Here is a 15,354-nt window from a genome sequence, read left to right on the forward strand (position 1 = left end):
TCTATATGCATATATATATTGTGATCATCAAATCAAGGTATTTAGTATATCCATGACCTTACCCATTTATCATTTTTTTGTGGTGGGAACATTCAAAATCCTATCTATTTTGAAATATATAATACATTATTATTAATCACAGAAACCCTACTGTGTAATAGGCCACCGGAATTTATTCCTCCTATCTAACTCTAACTTTGTACCTGTTGAGTAATCTCTCCCTATTTCCCCTTTCTTCCCCTCTCCCCAGCCTCTGGTAACTACTATTCTATTCTTTTCTTCTATGAGATCAACTTCTTTAGATTCCGTGAGTGAGATCATGTGGTATTTATCTTTCTGTGCCTGGCTTATTTCACTTAACATAATGTCCTTCAGGTTCATTTATGTTGCCGCACATGACAGGATTTTATTTTTTTTTTATGGCTGAATAGTATTCTACTATGTGCATATTCCACATTTTCTTCATACATTCCTCCACTGATAGACACTTAGATTGATTCCATACCTTGGCTATTATGAAGAGTGCTGCAGTATATTTTTATACATTCATGACAAATCCTTTTCTTACCTTTTGATATTTCTATGCTACAAAGTTTGCGAGTTTTTTCAAATTGTTGCAAATCTCCAAAAAAAAACCTGCAGTATATTTATTGAAAAAGATTTGCGTATGGGTGGATCTGTACAGTTCGAACTTGTGTTTTTCTCGGGAGACTGAGGTGGGAAAACTGCTTGAGCTGAGGTCAAGGCAGCAGTGAGCTATGATAGTGCCACTACACTCCAGCCTGGGCACCAGAGCAAGACCCCATCTCAAAAAAAAAAACATTATCAAGCAGAATAAACAAAACAAAACTTAAAAAGCAGTAGCACATAAAAATGACCAAGTGGGATTTGTCCAAGGGATACAAGGTTGGTTTAACATGCAAAAAGCAATTATGTAATATACAATATATAGGCCAGGCACAGTGGCTCATGCATGTAACCCTAGCACTTTGGGAAGCCATTGCACTACAGCCTACAACAAGAACAAAACTGTCTCAAAAAAAAAAAGAGAAGCCAGGCACAGTGGTTCACGCCTGTAATCCCAGCACTTTGGGAGGCCAAGGCCGGTGGATCATGAGGTCAGGAGTTCGAGACCAGCCTGGCCAACATAGTGAAACACCGCCTCTGCTAAAAATACAAAAATTAGCTGGGCATGGTGGCAAGCGCCTACAGTCCCAGCTACTTGGGAGGCTGAGGCAGGAGAATCACTTGAGCTCGGGAGGAGGAGGTTGTGGTGAGCCGAGATCACGCCACTGCACTCCAGCCTGGGCAACAGAGACTCTGTCTCAAAACAAAACAAAACAAAACAAAACATAAATGGCCAATAAGCACATGAAAAGCTGCTCAACACTGTTAGTCACTAGGGAAATGCAAATTAAAAGCCCAACAGATACTATTTCACATCCACTAGGATGGCTATAATCAAAATGTCAGATGAGTCTTGGTGAGAACGTGGAGACACTCTTGGACACTGCTGGTGGGAATATCCATAGAGATGAAAAGTAGACTAGTGGTTGCTTAGGGCTAGAGGGATGTGGGAAAAAGGAAGTAAAATCTAACGGGCACAAGGTTTCTTTCTGAAGTGATGGAAATTTCGAGGTTCTAAAATTGATTATGGGCCAGGCACGGTGCCTCACACCGGACGTGATGGCTCACACCTGTAATCCCAAGTTATAAATAAATAAATAATAAAATGCCCTTTTTTTCCTTTCTGTTTTTAGTGGAGTTCTTTAAGCACAGCTACAATGGGAGGTAAGACTCATAACCATAATGAAAAGAATGGTAAACAAGACTATAGCAAGAGCATTTTGAAAAAGCTAGAGAGCAGGCCGGGCGTGGTGTCTCACGCCTGTAATCCCAGGACTTTGGGAGGCCAAGGCAGGCGGATCACCTGAAGTCAGGAGTTCGAGACCAGCCTGGCCAATGTGGTGAAACCCCGTCTCTACTAAAAATACAAAAATCAGCCAGGCATGGTGGTGGGCGCCTGTAATCCCAGCTACTTGGGAGGCTGAGGCAGGAGAATCGCTTGAACCCAGGAAGTGGAGGTTGCAGTGAGCCAAGATTGTGCCACTATACTCCAGTCTTGGTGACAAGAGCGAAACTCCATCCCCAAAAAAAAAGAAAGCTAGAGAGCAGATGGATAAGTGATAACTTAGTAAGTGAAGAGTGGAAAACCAAGTCAATAGCAGGGCTAGCCTAGAAGACAATTTCCATCATGGAATCCCAGAAAGAGTGAGTCTCAACTTCCAGACAAATGAAATGGAAATACTTTGTGAGAATCACAATAGGAACTGTGTGTGAAAGTGCTTTTCAAATAGTAAAGTACTGCAAGAGCTGACTTTAGAGAAGGCTTATCACTACCTTGCCAAGTCATCACCCTGAGAAATCGATCAGCTACTTCCTGAGGGAAACTCCAATACTCCGGAAGGCACAGCGTTCCATCAGGTCTTTCAGAACATAGTTTCTCCAGGTTAGCAATCAGGACATTCAGGCAGATGTTGACCAAAGTGTAGGGAGATGCCTCTTCCTAGCAAACAAAACCCCAAACAAATCTTGTTAGAACACATCTGCAAAAATTCAACATAAAACTAGTCATGCCATACATATTCCATTTGATGAGGGTATGTGAAGAAACATCCTTCATACTCTAATAATGATTTATATGTAACGAAACCACCTCATTCCAACGTTAACTGAATGGAAAATTTAATCTGTTGTCTCTTCTGTTGTACAGCTGTCCCTCAAAACCTGCAGGAGATTGGTTCCAGAACTCCCCGACCAGCATCCACAGATGCTCAAGTCCCCTTACATAAAATGGTGTAATGTTTGCATATAACCTATGCAGACATTCTCATACACTATAAATCATTTCTAAATTACTTATAAGCACTAATACAGTATAAATGTATTATACTGTATTGTTTACAGAATGACAAGAAAAAAGTCTGGACATGTTCAGCACAGATGCAGGTTTTTTCCCCCAAATATTTTCCATCCAAAGTTGGCTGAATTCACAGATACTGAACCCACAGTCAGAAAGAACATATTGTATCTTGAAAAACATTAAGTTCTTTTTTTCTTTTTTTTGAAACAGGGTCTCACTATCGCCTAGGCTGGAGTGCAGTGGCACAATCATAGCTGAATGCAGCTTTGACTTTCCCAGTCAGTTGATCCTTCCACCTCAGCCTCCTGAGTAACTGGGACTACAAGCTCATGCCACCACGCCCAGCTAATTTTTGTACATTTTATAGAGTCCCACTTTGTTGCCCAAGCTAGTCTCGAAACTCCTGGGCTCAAGAGATCCTCCCACCTTAGCCTCCCCAAGTGCTGGATTACAGGCATGAGCCACCGCACCTGGCCCCAATATTAAGTTCTCTTAATCCTTTACCTGTTCTGTGCTAGCCACTGAAAATACAGAGATGGGTAAGATACAGTTCTAGTCCCTTTAGAGTTAACATTTACTGAAGAATACAAACAAGAAATTGACAATTTCAGCGCAACATTTGGAACACTTCAAGCAGAGATCACATGGTCATTCATTCAACAAATATATATTCATTGATTATCATGTGTCTACTCCCAAAACTATTCACAACCTCAAACGGTGATACATTCAAGGTCCTATGAAAGTGTAAGAAACTGACAGGAAGGTGAGGCTACAAAGTCATGTACAGACTCATGATTTTTGGAATTACAATGGTATAAAGTAGAAACCATACTTGAAATTTTGAGTTTTGATCTCTTCCCGGGCTAGTGACATATAATATGATATTTTTTCAATGCTGGTCAGCAGAGTGAGCTGCAGCTCCCAGTCAGCCACACTATCACAAGGGTGAACAAATACTACTTGATATCTTCTTGAACACTATGCCTGCTAAACCATCAACAAGTGTCAGTGGGCTCCAATGTTTAGAAGGGCAACATTGGAGAGCAATAGGGCATTGAAGGGCAATAGTGACCCTATTGATGTAGCTTCTCCATCTAAATTAACTTTTAGTTCAATGCTTCAAACATTCTTCAGGCCCAGAGTGCTTTCAGCTGTATATGTTAACAGTGAGTACCCATATGACCACTGTTTTTCACTGTCAGTATCAATAAATTCCATGAGATATTCAACACTATAATGAAATGGGCTTTGTGCTGGATGATTTTGTTCAACTGTAGGCTAATGTAAGAGTTCTGAGCACATTTAAGGTAGGTCAGACTAACCTATATTTGGTAGGTTATGAGTATTAAATGCATTTTGGACTTAGAATATTTTAAATTTACAAGGGTTTTATTGGGACATAACCCTATCGTAAAGCAAAAAATGCTTTTCTCCTCTACAAAACAGGAAGGCTGGCCAAGCGTGGTAGCTGTTAATTCCTGCACTTTGGGAGGCCGAGGTGGGTGAGTCACTTGAGGTCATGAGTTTGAGACCAGGCTGGCCAACATAGCAAAACCCTGTTTTTACTAAAAATACAAAAATTAGCCAGGCATGGTAGCACATGCCTATCTACAGTCCCAGCTACTCAGGAGCCTTGAAGCAGGAGAATCCCTCGAACCCAGAAGGCTAGAGAGTGCAGTGAGCTGAGATAGCATCACTGCACTCCAGCATGGGTGACAGACGCCATGTCAAAAAAAAAAGGTGCTCTAAAATTAACTGTCGGGCAAGGTGCAGAGGCTCACTCCTGTAATCACACCACTCTGGGAAGATGAGGTGGGTGGATCATCTGAGTTCGAGACCAGCCTGGCCAACATGGTGAAACCCCGTCTTCACTAAAAATACAAAAATTGGCCAGGCGCGGAGACTCACACCTGTAATGCCAGCATTTTGGGAGGCCGAAGCAGTTGGATCATGAGGTCAGGAGTTTGAGACCAGCCTGGCCAACATAGTGAAACCCCGTCTCTAATAAAAATAGGAAAAATTAGCCAAGGGTGGTGGCAGGCGCCTGTAATCCTAGCTACTGGGAAGGCAGAGGCAGGAGAATCACTTGAACCCGGGAGGCGGAGGTTGCAGCGAGCCACGATTGTGCCACTGCACACCAGCCCAGGTGACAGTGCGAGACTCCGTCACAAAAAAAAAAAAGAAAAGAAAAAAAAATTAGGAAGGCATGGTGGCAGGAGCCTGTAATCCCAGCTACTCAGGAGGCTGAGGCAGCAGAATCACTTGAACAAGGGAGGTGGAGGTTGCAGTGAGCTGAGATCACACCACTGCACTCCAACCTGGGTGACAGAGTGAGACTACATCTCAAAAAATAAAAAATAAAATAAAATAAAAGTAATTAATTAATTAAAATAAATAATAAAATAAACTGTAGGCCAGGGATGGTGGCTCACACCTGTAATTCCAGCACTTTGGGAGGCAGAGGCGGGCTGATCACTTGAGGTTAGGAGTTCAAGACCAACCTGGTCAACATGTTGAAACCCCATCCCTACTAAAAATACAAAAATTAGCTAGGTGTGATGGCTCACGCCTGTAATCCCAGCTACTCGGGAGGCTGAGGCAGGAGAATCACTTGTACCCGGGAGGCAGAGGTTGTAGTGAGCCCAGATCGTGCCATTACACTCCAGCCTGGGTGACAGAGTGAGACCCTGTCTCAATAATAATAATAATAATAAATTGACTGTGGTAAGGTTACGCATCTATGAAAAGTCTCCTGGTCAGGCACAGTGGCTCACACGTGTAATCCCAGCATGAAAGGTCAAGACAGGTAGATCATGTGAGCTGAGGAGTTCAAGACCAGATGTGGAAACATGGCAAAACCCTGTCTCCACAAAAAATACAAAAAAATTAGTCAAAAGTGGTAGGGTGTGCCTGAGTCCCAGCTACCTGGGGGGGCTGAGGCAGGAGAATTGCTCCAGCCCAGGAGGTCAAGGCTGCAGTGAGGCAATGAGCCATGACTGCACCACTCCACTCCAGCCTAGGTGACAAAATGAGACCCTGTCTCAAAAAAAAATATATATATATAAGTCTCTGAATTGCAAAATATATATAGACACTCAAAGTAGCATCCATAAAGTTCAGCTTACAATAAAATATCAGACATGAGAAGCAGGAAAAAAAAGTCAATAGAAAAAAATCCCAAAATAACTTTAATAACCTAACAGACAGGAATTTAAAACAGCTATTATAATTCACGGGTTTAAAACAGAACATGAACACAATAAGAGAACAAATATGGAAACACCAGAAAAACAGAAGATATGAAAAAGACCAAAAGGAAATGTCTAGAGTTGAAAAAATACACCAGGCCAGACACAGTGGCTCACGCCTGTAATCCCAAAGATTTTGGAGGCCGAGGTGGGCAGATCACAAGGTCAGGAGATCGAGACCATCCTGGCCAACACAGTAAAACCTCGCCTCTACTAAAAATACAAAAATTAGAAGCTGGGCGCAATGGCTCATGTCTGTAATCCCAGCATATTGGGGAAAAAAAAAAAACAAAAAAACAAAACAAACAAACAAAAAAAAACACAGCAGATAGGATTATCAGCACATCAGAACTACAAAATAAGAGATCACTAAAGATGAAGTCAGGACAATAGAAATGACTCAAACTGAAACAGAAAAAGGCTGGGGAAAAAGTTGAAAACCATGGTGCCCCAATTAAGGCACTTCTTAACCGATCTTAAGCAGCCTATTAGAAATGTATAATTGAAACTCTAGGCCAGCATGGTGGTTCACGTCTGTAATCCCAGCACACTTGGAGGCCCAGGCAGGCAGATCACTTGAGGCCAGGAGTTCGAGACCAGTCTGGCCAACATGGTGAAACTCCATCTCTACTAAAAATACAAAAAAATTAGCTGGGCATGTTGGCACACACCTGTAAATCCCAGCTACTCAGGAGGCTGAGACATGAGAGTCCCTTGAGCCCAGGAGGCAGAAGGTTGCAGTGAGCGGAGATCGCACCACTGCACTCCAGTCTGAGCGACAGAGCAAGACTTGGTCTCAAAAACAGTAAAGAGGCTGGGCACGGTGGCTCACGCCTGTAATCCCAGCACTTTGGGAGGCTGAAGTGGGCAGATCACAAGGTCAGGAGATTGAGATCATCCTGGCAAACATGGTGAAACTCCATCTCTACTAAAAATACAAAAATCAACTGGGTGTGGTGGCGTGTGCCTGTAATCCCAGTCCTAGCTACTCCGGAGGCTGAGGCAGGAGAATCTCTTGAACTAGGAAATCGGAGGTTGCAGTGAGGTGAGATCAAGCTAGGAAATCGGAGGTTGCAGTGAGGTGAGACTCCGTCTCAAAGAAAAAAAAAAAAAAAAAAAGAAAGAAAGAAAGAAAGAAACTCCAGAAGAGAGAAATGGGAAAGAATATTTTAACAAAAAATACTTAATAAGGACAATGTCCTATACTTGGAACCTACAAAATTGCTTTGTACCGGGCACGGTGGCTCACATCTTTAATGCCAGCACTTTGGAAGGCTGAGGCGGGTGGATCACAAGGTCAGGAGATCAAGACCACCATGGCTAACACAATGAAACCCCATCTCTACTAAAAATACAAAAAAATCTGCCGGGCATGGTGGCAGGCGCCTGTAGTCCCAGCTACTCGGGAGGCTGAGGCAGAAGGATGGTGTGAACCCAGGATGTGGAGCTTTCAGTGAGCCGAGATCACACCACTGCACTCCAGCCTGGGTGACAGAGCGAGACTTCATCTCAAAAAAAAAAAAAATTGCTTTGTGGTTTAATATCTATTGAGTTATAGTTAATTAATTCACTGGGTGCAAATTTGATGTCTCTTTTTTTTTCTTTTAATTTTATTTTTATTTTTGAGACAGAGTCTAGCACTGTTGCCCAGGCTGGAGTGCAGTGGCATGATCTCAGCTCACTGCAACCTCCACTTCCCAGGTTCAAGTCATTCTCGTGCCTCAGCCTCCCACGTAGGTGGGACTACAGGCATTCGCCATCACATCTGGCTAATTTTTGTATGTTTGGTAGAGACAAGATTCTCCAGGCTGGTCTTGAACTCCTGGCCTCAGGTGATCCACCCACCTCAGCCTCCCAAAGTGTGGAAGGCTGAGGTGGGAGGATTGCTTTAGATCAGAGCTCAAGACTGGCCTGGGCAACAAAGCAAGACCCAGTGTGTCTTTATGTCATTTTATTTTTTTAAGTTCAAATCAGATGCAAGATGCAAGACCCACTGATTTCGGAAGCAAAATAGACCAAAGCAGAATAAACAAACAAAAAAAGCACAATATGGGAAACTTCTAAAAACCAACAATGAGAAAAATCTTATGATGGGGGAATGGACACAGAAGGAAAAAAAAAAGTATGATCACTGAATTGTCATCAAAACAAAGCATGCCAGCCAGGTGCAGTGGTTCACACCTGTAATCCCATCACTTTTGGGAGGCCAAGGTAGGCGGATCACAAAGTCAGGAGTTTAAGACCCACCTGGCCAATATGGTGAAACCCCATCTCTACTAAAAATACAAAAATTAGCGGGGCATGGTGGCACATGCCTGTAGTCCCAGCTACTCAGAAGGCTGAGGCAGGAGAATTGCTTGAATCCGGGAGGCAGAGGTTGTAGTAAACCGAGATCGCGCCACTGCACTCCAGCCTGGAGACAGAGCGAGACTCTGTCTCAAGGAAAAAAAAAACAAAGTACAATACAGGGGAAACGCTGTCAGATCCATGAAAACATCTTTCAAAAGTGAAAATGAAATATATTCTCAGATAAACAAAAGCAGAGACAGCTTGTTGCCAGCTCATATGCTATGAGAAATATTAAAAGTTCTTTAAGCTCCCCCCAAACAAATGACCGGCTGGGCACGGTGGCTCATGACTGTAATCCTAGCACTTTGGGAGGCTGAGGCAGGCAGATCACCTGAGGTCGGGAGTTCGAGACCAACCTGACCAACATGGAGAAACCCCGTCTCTACTAAAAATACAAAATTAGGCCAGGAACCATGGTTCACGCCTATAATCCCAGCACTTTGGGAGGCCGAGGTGGGCGGATCATAAGGTCAGGAATTCAAAACCAGCCTGATCAACATGGTGAAACCCGTCTCTACTAAAAACACAAAAATTAGCCAAGCATGGTGGTACGCACCTATAATCCCAGCTATTCAGGAGGCTGAGGTAGGAGAATCGCTTGAACCTGGGAGGTGGAGGCTGCAGTGAGCTGAGATCGCGCCACCGCACTCCAGCCTGGGCAACAAGAGCAAAACATCGTGTCAAAAAAAAAAAAAAAAACAAGAGGGATATCTGGGATCTAGAGAAAAACAAGTACTGAAAACAGAAACATGTGGCTAAATATAAAACTTTTTTTTTTTCTTAATTCTGAATTTCTTTAACATAACTGATTGGTCAAAACAAAAATAAAAACAAAATACTGTGTAATTCTTAACATGGAGAAGTAAAATGCATTATTTCCATAGCACAAAGAATAAGATAAGAGCAAGGAAAATCAAAAAATATTGTTATAAGCAGTGAGGCCAGGCATGGTGGCTCACACCTGTAATCCCAGCGCTTTGGGAGGCCATGGCCAGTGGATCACTTGAGATCAGGAGTTCAAGACCAGCCTGGCCAACATGGTAAAACCCCATCTCTACTAAATACACAAAAATTAGCCAGGTGTGGCTGGGCATGGTGGCTTATACGCCTATAATCCCAGCATTTTGGGAGGCGGGCGGATCACGAGGTCAGGAGATCGAGACCATCCTGGCTAACACAGCGAAACCCCATCTCTTCTAAAAATACAACAACTTAGCCGGGTGTGGTGGTGGGCGCCTGTAGTCCCAGCTACTTGGGAGGCTGAGGCAGGAGAATGGCGTGAACCCGGGAGGCGGAGCTGGCAGTGAGCTGAGATCATGCCACTGCACTCTAGCCTGGGTGACAAAGCAAGACTCTGTCTCAAAAAAAAAAAAAAAAAAAAATTAGCCAGTTGTGGTGGCGGGTTCCTGTAGTCCCAGCTACTCAGGAGGCTGAAGCAGGAGAATCACTTGAACCAGGGAGGTGGAGGTTGCAGTGAGCCAAGACTGCACCATTGCACTCCAGCCTGGGCAACAGACTGAAACACCATCTCAAAAAAAGAAACAGTATAGTGGTGGCATATACCTGTAATGTTAGCGCTTTGGGAGGCCAACGCAGGTAGATCGCTTGAGCCCAGGAGTGTGAGGCTGCATTGAGTTATGACCACGAGACTACACTACAGCCTGGGCAACAGAGCAAGACTTGGTCTCAATTAAAAAAAAAAAAAAATTAAGTAGTATCTTTAAAAGTAAATATGAACAGACAAAGATGTAATTTTAAAGCCTAGCGATATGGCTCCCAAGCTTTTTGGTCCTTGTACCACTCTATACTCTTAAAAATTGGGTTACATCTATCAACATATACCACGTTAAAAATTAAATCTTAGCAATCTTTAAAATACACATTAATTCACTTAGGAAATATTAAAAACTCAGAGCATGTTAACATAGATAACATTTTCGATGGCTTGCCTGTAATCCTAGTACTTTGGGAGGCTGAGGTGGGTGGATCATGAGTTCAGGAGTTCGAGACCAACCTGGCCAACATAGTGAAACCCCATCTCTACTAAAAATACAAAAATTAGCTGGGAATGGTGGCGCACACCTGTAGTCCCAGCTACTTAGGAGGCTGAAGCAGGAGAATCACTTGAACCTGGGAGGCGGAGGAGGTTGTGGTGAGCCAAGATCACACCACTGCACTCCAGCCTGGGCAACAGAGCGAGACTCCGTTTCTATATATATATATATATATATAAAATATATATAGAAAATATATATATAGGCCGGGCGCGGTGGCTCAAGCCTGTAATCCCAGCACTTTGGGAGGCCGAGACGGGCGGATCATGAGGTCAGGAGATCGAGACCATCCTGGCTAACACGGTGAAACCCCGTCTCTACTAAAAAATACAAAAAACTAGCCGGGCGCGGTGGCGGGCGCCTGTAGTCCCAACTACTCGGGAGGCTGAGGCAGGAGAATGGCGTGAACCCGGGAGGCGGAGCTTGCAGTGAGCTGAGATCCGGCCACTGCACTCCAGCCTGGGCGGCAGAGCGAGACTCCGTCTCAAAAAAAAAAAAAAAAAAAATATATATATATATATATATAAAAAATAAATTTAAAAAGCCACAATTTCCAAAAGAATTAAAAACTAGCTTAGTTGAGAACAGCAGCACTGTTTTACATTTTTGCAAATTTCATTGATAGGTGGGCTAAGTTTCATTGAAGAGATGGGATCTCTGGGATTCTGGAGGTGCTGGGGTCCACACTTTGAAAACAGCTACCTTTGAGTGACCATTAAAGGGTAAGAAGGAGAAAAGGAGAGAAAGAGAGAAAGGGAGAGAAAGAGAGAACTACTAAGTCAAAAGAGAACATGGTATTTTCTAAGTAATTCAAAAGAAAAGGAAAAAGCAAGACAAATGGAACATATATAGCAAAACACAGTAGACTTAAACCCAACAATACTGATAATTATATTTACTCCAATTAAATAGCACAGAATGGCCGGGCACGGTGGCTCACATCTGGAATCCCAGAACTTTGGGAGGCTGAAGCCAGGAGTTTGAGACTAGCCTGGGCAACACAGTAAGACTCAGCCTCTACAAAAAATAAAAAACAGCCAGGCATGGTGGTGCACACCTATAGTCCAGCTACTAGGGAGGCTGAGGAGGGAGGATGAGCTATGATCACAGACTGCACTCAAACCTAGGCAACAGAGTGAGACTCTCTCCTCCCCCAAAAAATCAATTTTAAGAATACATTTTTTAATTTAAAAAATTAAAATGTTTACTTTCCTGTCCTCTGTAAAAAAAAAAAAAAAAAATCAAAAATAAAGGTTGGGTGCAGTGCATGCCTGTAATCCCAGCACTTTGGGTGGCCAAGGTGGGCAGGTCGCTTGAGGCCAGAAGTTCAGGACCAGCCTGGGCAACATGGTGAAACCCTGTCTCTGCAAAAATACCTGTCTCTACAAAAATACAAAAATTAGCCAGGCATGGCAGCATGCACTTGTAGTCCCAGCTACTCAGGAGGCTGAGGCGGGAGAATTGTTTGAAGCCGGGAGGCAGAGGTTGCAGTGAGTCAAGAGTGTGCCACTGTACTCCAGCCTGAGTGACAGAGTGAGGCTCCATCTCCAAAAAAACAAAGCACAGACTCTTAGGCTACATACAAATGCAGGGCTGCTATTTACAAGACACTCAATTTAAAACATAAAGACAGTTGTTAAACACTAGACACAGGGAACTGGAGTGACTACATCGTCAGAAAAATGAGGCTTTTGGACAAGAATATTGCTAGAGATCAAGATGGACATTTCTTAATGATAAAAAGAGTCAACTCATCAAGCAGAATTAACATTCCTAAATGCATATGAACTTACTAATAGATTCAAAATTCATGAAGCAAAAAATTGAAAGGATATGGGAGGCCAAGGCAAGAGGATTGCTTTAGCCCAGTTCAAAGACCAGCCTGGGCAACATAGGAAAACCACCATTTTAATTAAAAATAAAAAGTTAGAAGGATAAAAAGAAGGCATGGGCGTGGTGGCTCACGCCTGTAATCCCAGCACTTTGGGAGGCCAAGATGGGCGGATCAAGAGGTCAGGAGATCGAGACCATCCTGGCTAACACCATCCTGGCTAACACGGTGAAACCCGTCTCTACTAAAATACAAAAAAAATTAGCCGGGCGTGGTGGCGGGCGCCTGTAGTCCCAGATACTCGGGAGGCTGAGGCAGGAGAATGGCGTGAACCCGGGAGGCGGAGCTTGCAGTGAGCTAGCAGCCTGGTCGACAGAGGGAGACTCCGTCTAAAAAAAAAAAAACAAACAAAAACAAGAAATCTTGTTTCGATTCCAAGCAGCAAAAAATGTGCTTGAGACGATGCTAGTACACACGTAAAAAAATCCAAGTTTTCCGTGAATTACAAATCCACAAATTATACAGCAACTTTTCTAAGTGAGTTCAAAAGAGCACAGGCTAGATCACTGCAGGGCAAAAAGTCTTTCAACAAGGCGTTAATATGTAAAGCACAACCTTAATCAGAGCATTTCCTTCTCTCCATAAACTTTGGGTCGAGCCTTGACCACTCAATCCCTCGAGTTCCCAAAGGGTGGCCCTTGGCGGGTTTTTTCCAAAGTGAGGTCGGAGGTCTGAACACCTGAGGTGAAATTCAAGTTCACGAGCAAGTCAACCCAATTTCAGAGCTCCCAACTTCCCCACATCGGTAAAATGAAGCCTAGCAAAGCCTACAAAAGACTAGGGGTTACTAGACTGCTTTAGAAAGGCTCGGTGGCTGACGCCTATAATCCCAGCACAATGGGAGGCCGAGGCGGGCGGAGCACGAGGTCTGGAGTTCGAGACCATCCTGGCCAACACGGTGAAACCCCGTTTCTACTAAAAATACAAAAAATGAGCCGGGCATGGTGGCACGCGCCTGTAGTCCCGGCTACTCGGGAGGCTGAGGCAGGAGAATCGCTTGAACCCGGGAGGCGGAGGTTGCATTTGGCCCAGATTGAGACACTGCACTCCACAACAGAGCGAGACTCCATCTCAAAAAAAAAAAAAGAAAGGCGACACTTGACACACAGTAGGCGCTAAACACACATTCTTTGGGTTTGCATTTTGTTCAGAACTAAGAGTAACAGGCATTCGGCAAAGGCTGGGAATCGGACGGGGACGGGACCGGGGCGGGGACGGACGCGCGGAACTGAAAGAATCTGACTTCGGGTTCCAGTTCCCCCAGCCGGACTAACCTACTCGCCCGGCCCCGGGCCCAAAAGCCTCAGGTGGTAGTGGTCAAAAGGTCACCGCCTCCGCGGGGCGCCGCGTCCACAACACGCGTGGGGAAACGGTCAAGGTTTGGGGCGTTTGGGTTCACGACGGCAAAAACACCGTCCACCACGGGCCAAGCCGAGTGCCATGCCCTGCACCTACGTCTAAGCTCACAGCACCCTGCACTGGGGCGAGGAATCGTTTGAGGCTCGCCCGGGTCTCTGGGACTGGGCTCTCGCCGCGCCGCCTCAGGGCGCAAAGTCCACGCGCCTAGCCCCGCGCAGAAACGTCCCCCGCCCCGCGGCGCCCAGGCCGCCTCCCCAGCAACGCAACTCCGCGCTACGCCTGCGCCAGGAAAGGGCTCGGCATTTAGACCGCAGCCCCGGGCGGGCCACACTCCCCAGCAAGTGCCTCGGCAGCGTCCCAGGAGACTCGCCGTGCTTGCCGGGGTTGGACGTGGCGCCAGGTCCGCGTAGCAGCCCGCACCCCGGTGCTCACCTGTACCACGCAGCAGCCCAGGGCATCCTTCTGAGCTTCGGGAGGGACGATGTTCCGGGGCGTGTGGCCCGGGTGCAAGAAATGAACCATGGCGACCCCACTGGCGGGGTGTCAAGCAGAGAGCGGGCGTCGAGCCGGGGCCCGGATCCCGCGAGAACCAGGCGGGCGGCTGCCAGGACGCGCCCACCACGCCTGCGAGGCACACAGAGCTAGCGCCGCGCCCGGCCGGCGGGCTTTTGAAATGCCCGGCGAGTCGACGCGCACGCGGGGGTCGGCCAGCCGCAGACCCCACCCCCCGGGCGGCCTCCTAGCCCCACCCGCCCCCCGACACGCCGCCGCCTGGGCCAACCGTCCCCCTCCCGCCTTCCCAGCCTCCTCAGACCAACCTGCCATGGCCCAGCTGCTCACCCACTCCTCCCCAGCCCCGCGCCTCAGGGCTTGAGGGGACATTCCCCGAGGACCGGCTGTGTAGGTTTGGGGAATACTATATATATACACATACACACGTATATGCATACATATATATTCATTATTTCTATATATATATATTTTGAAGCTTTCATACATTAAAATATATATTTCAAAGACTGTGCCCCTAAAAATCTGGCAACAGCACCTCTCTAACAGTCCTCTCTGTTTCAACTCCTAGAGTCTCTGGATAAATCAAATATAAAACGAATACAAAATATTGGCAAGTATCTACCAAAAAAAGCTATTTAGCTTTCTTGTTACCTAAAAAGTACCTGAGAAGACCCTTATAACCTGCTCCAAGAAAGAAACCCTGAGAGACCCTTCTAACTTTCTCCAAGAAAGAAACTCCACAAGTTAGTACACATTAGCTAATTTCAGAGAAAACAATACCTGGAAAAGGAAAGTTCTCAAGAGCATGAGCCTTGGAGTTTGAATCCTGAATTAGAATGCCTGCTCAGCCGTCTACTGTTGGAGAACCTGGAGCAAGATTCTTGATGTCTTTGAAGCTCAACTTCCTCATCAGTAAATTGGAATGAGAATGCTTTATCTCACACGGTTAATGTAAGGATTAAATAATGTATGTAAAACATATCACAATGCTTGGCACATAGCAAGTCCTTGATA

At 45.2% G+C, this 15,354-nt stretch overlaps 1 protein-coding gene across 5 annotated transcripts in view; it reads right to left on the bottom strand.

The window, feature by feature from the left end:
* ZYG11A (zyg-11 family member A, cell cycle regulator) overlaps window positions 1-14,364 on the bottom strand; it is a 61,845-nt gene extending 47,481 nt beyond the window's left edge. For all 5 annotated transcript variants that reach the window (XR_012420065.1, XM_005543350.3, XM_045370979.3 and 2 more), the window contains exons 1-2: window positions 14,260-14,364; window positions 2,401-2,566 (exon numbers count right to left, since the gene is read on the bottom strand). Coding sequence is in view for 4 of the 5 variants with exons in the window: in XM_005543350.3 (XP_005543407.3) it covers window positions 2,401-2,566; window positions 14,260-14,349 (256 nt within the window). In the remaining variant the exon portion in view is untranslated. The remainder of the gene's footprint in view (window positions 1-2,400; window positions 2,567-14,259) is intronic.
* Window positions 14,365-15,354: the final 990 nt, after the last annotated feature.

This window comes from Macaca fascicularis, chromosome 1 (genome assembly GCF_037993035.2).
Source record: "Macaca fascicularis isolate 582-1 chromosome 1, T2T-MFA8v1.1".
Classification (NCBI taxonomy): domain Eukaryota; kingdom Metazoa; phylum Chordata; class Mammalia; order Primates; family Cercopithecidae; genus Macaca; species Macaca fascicularis.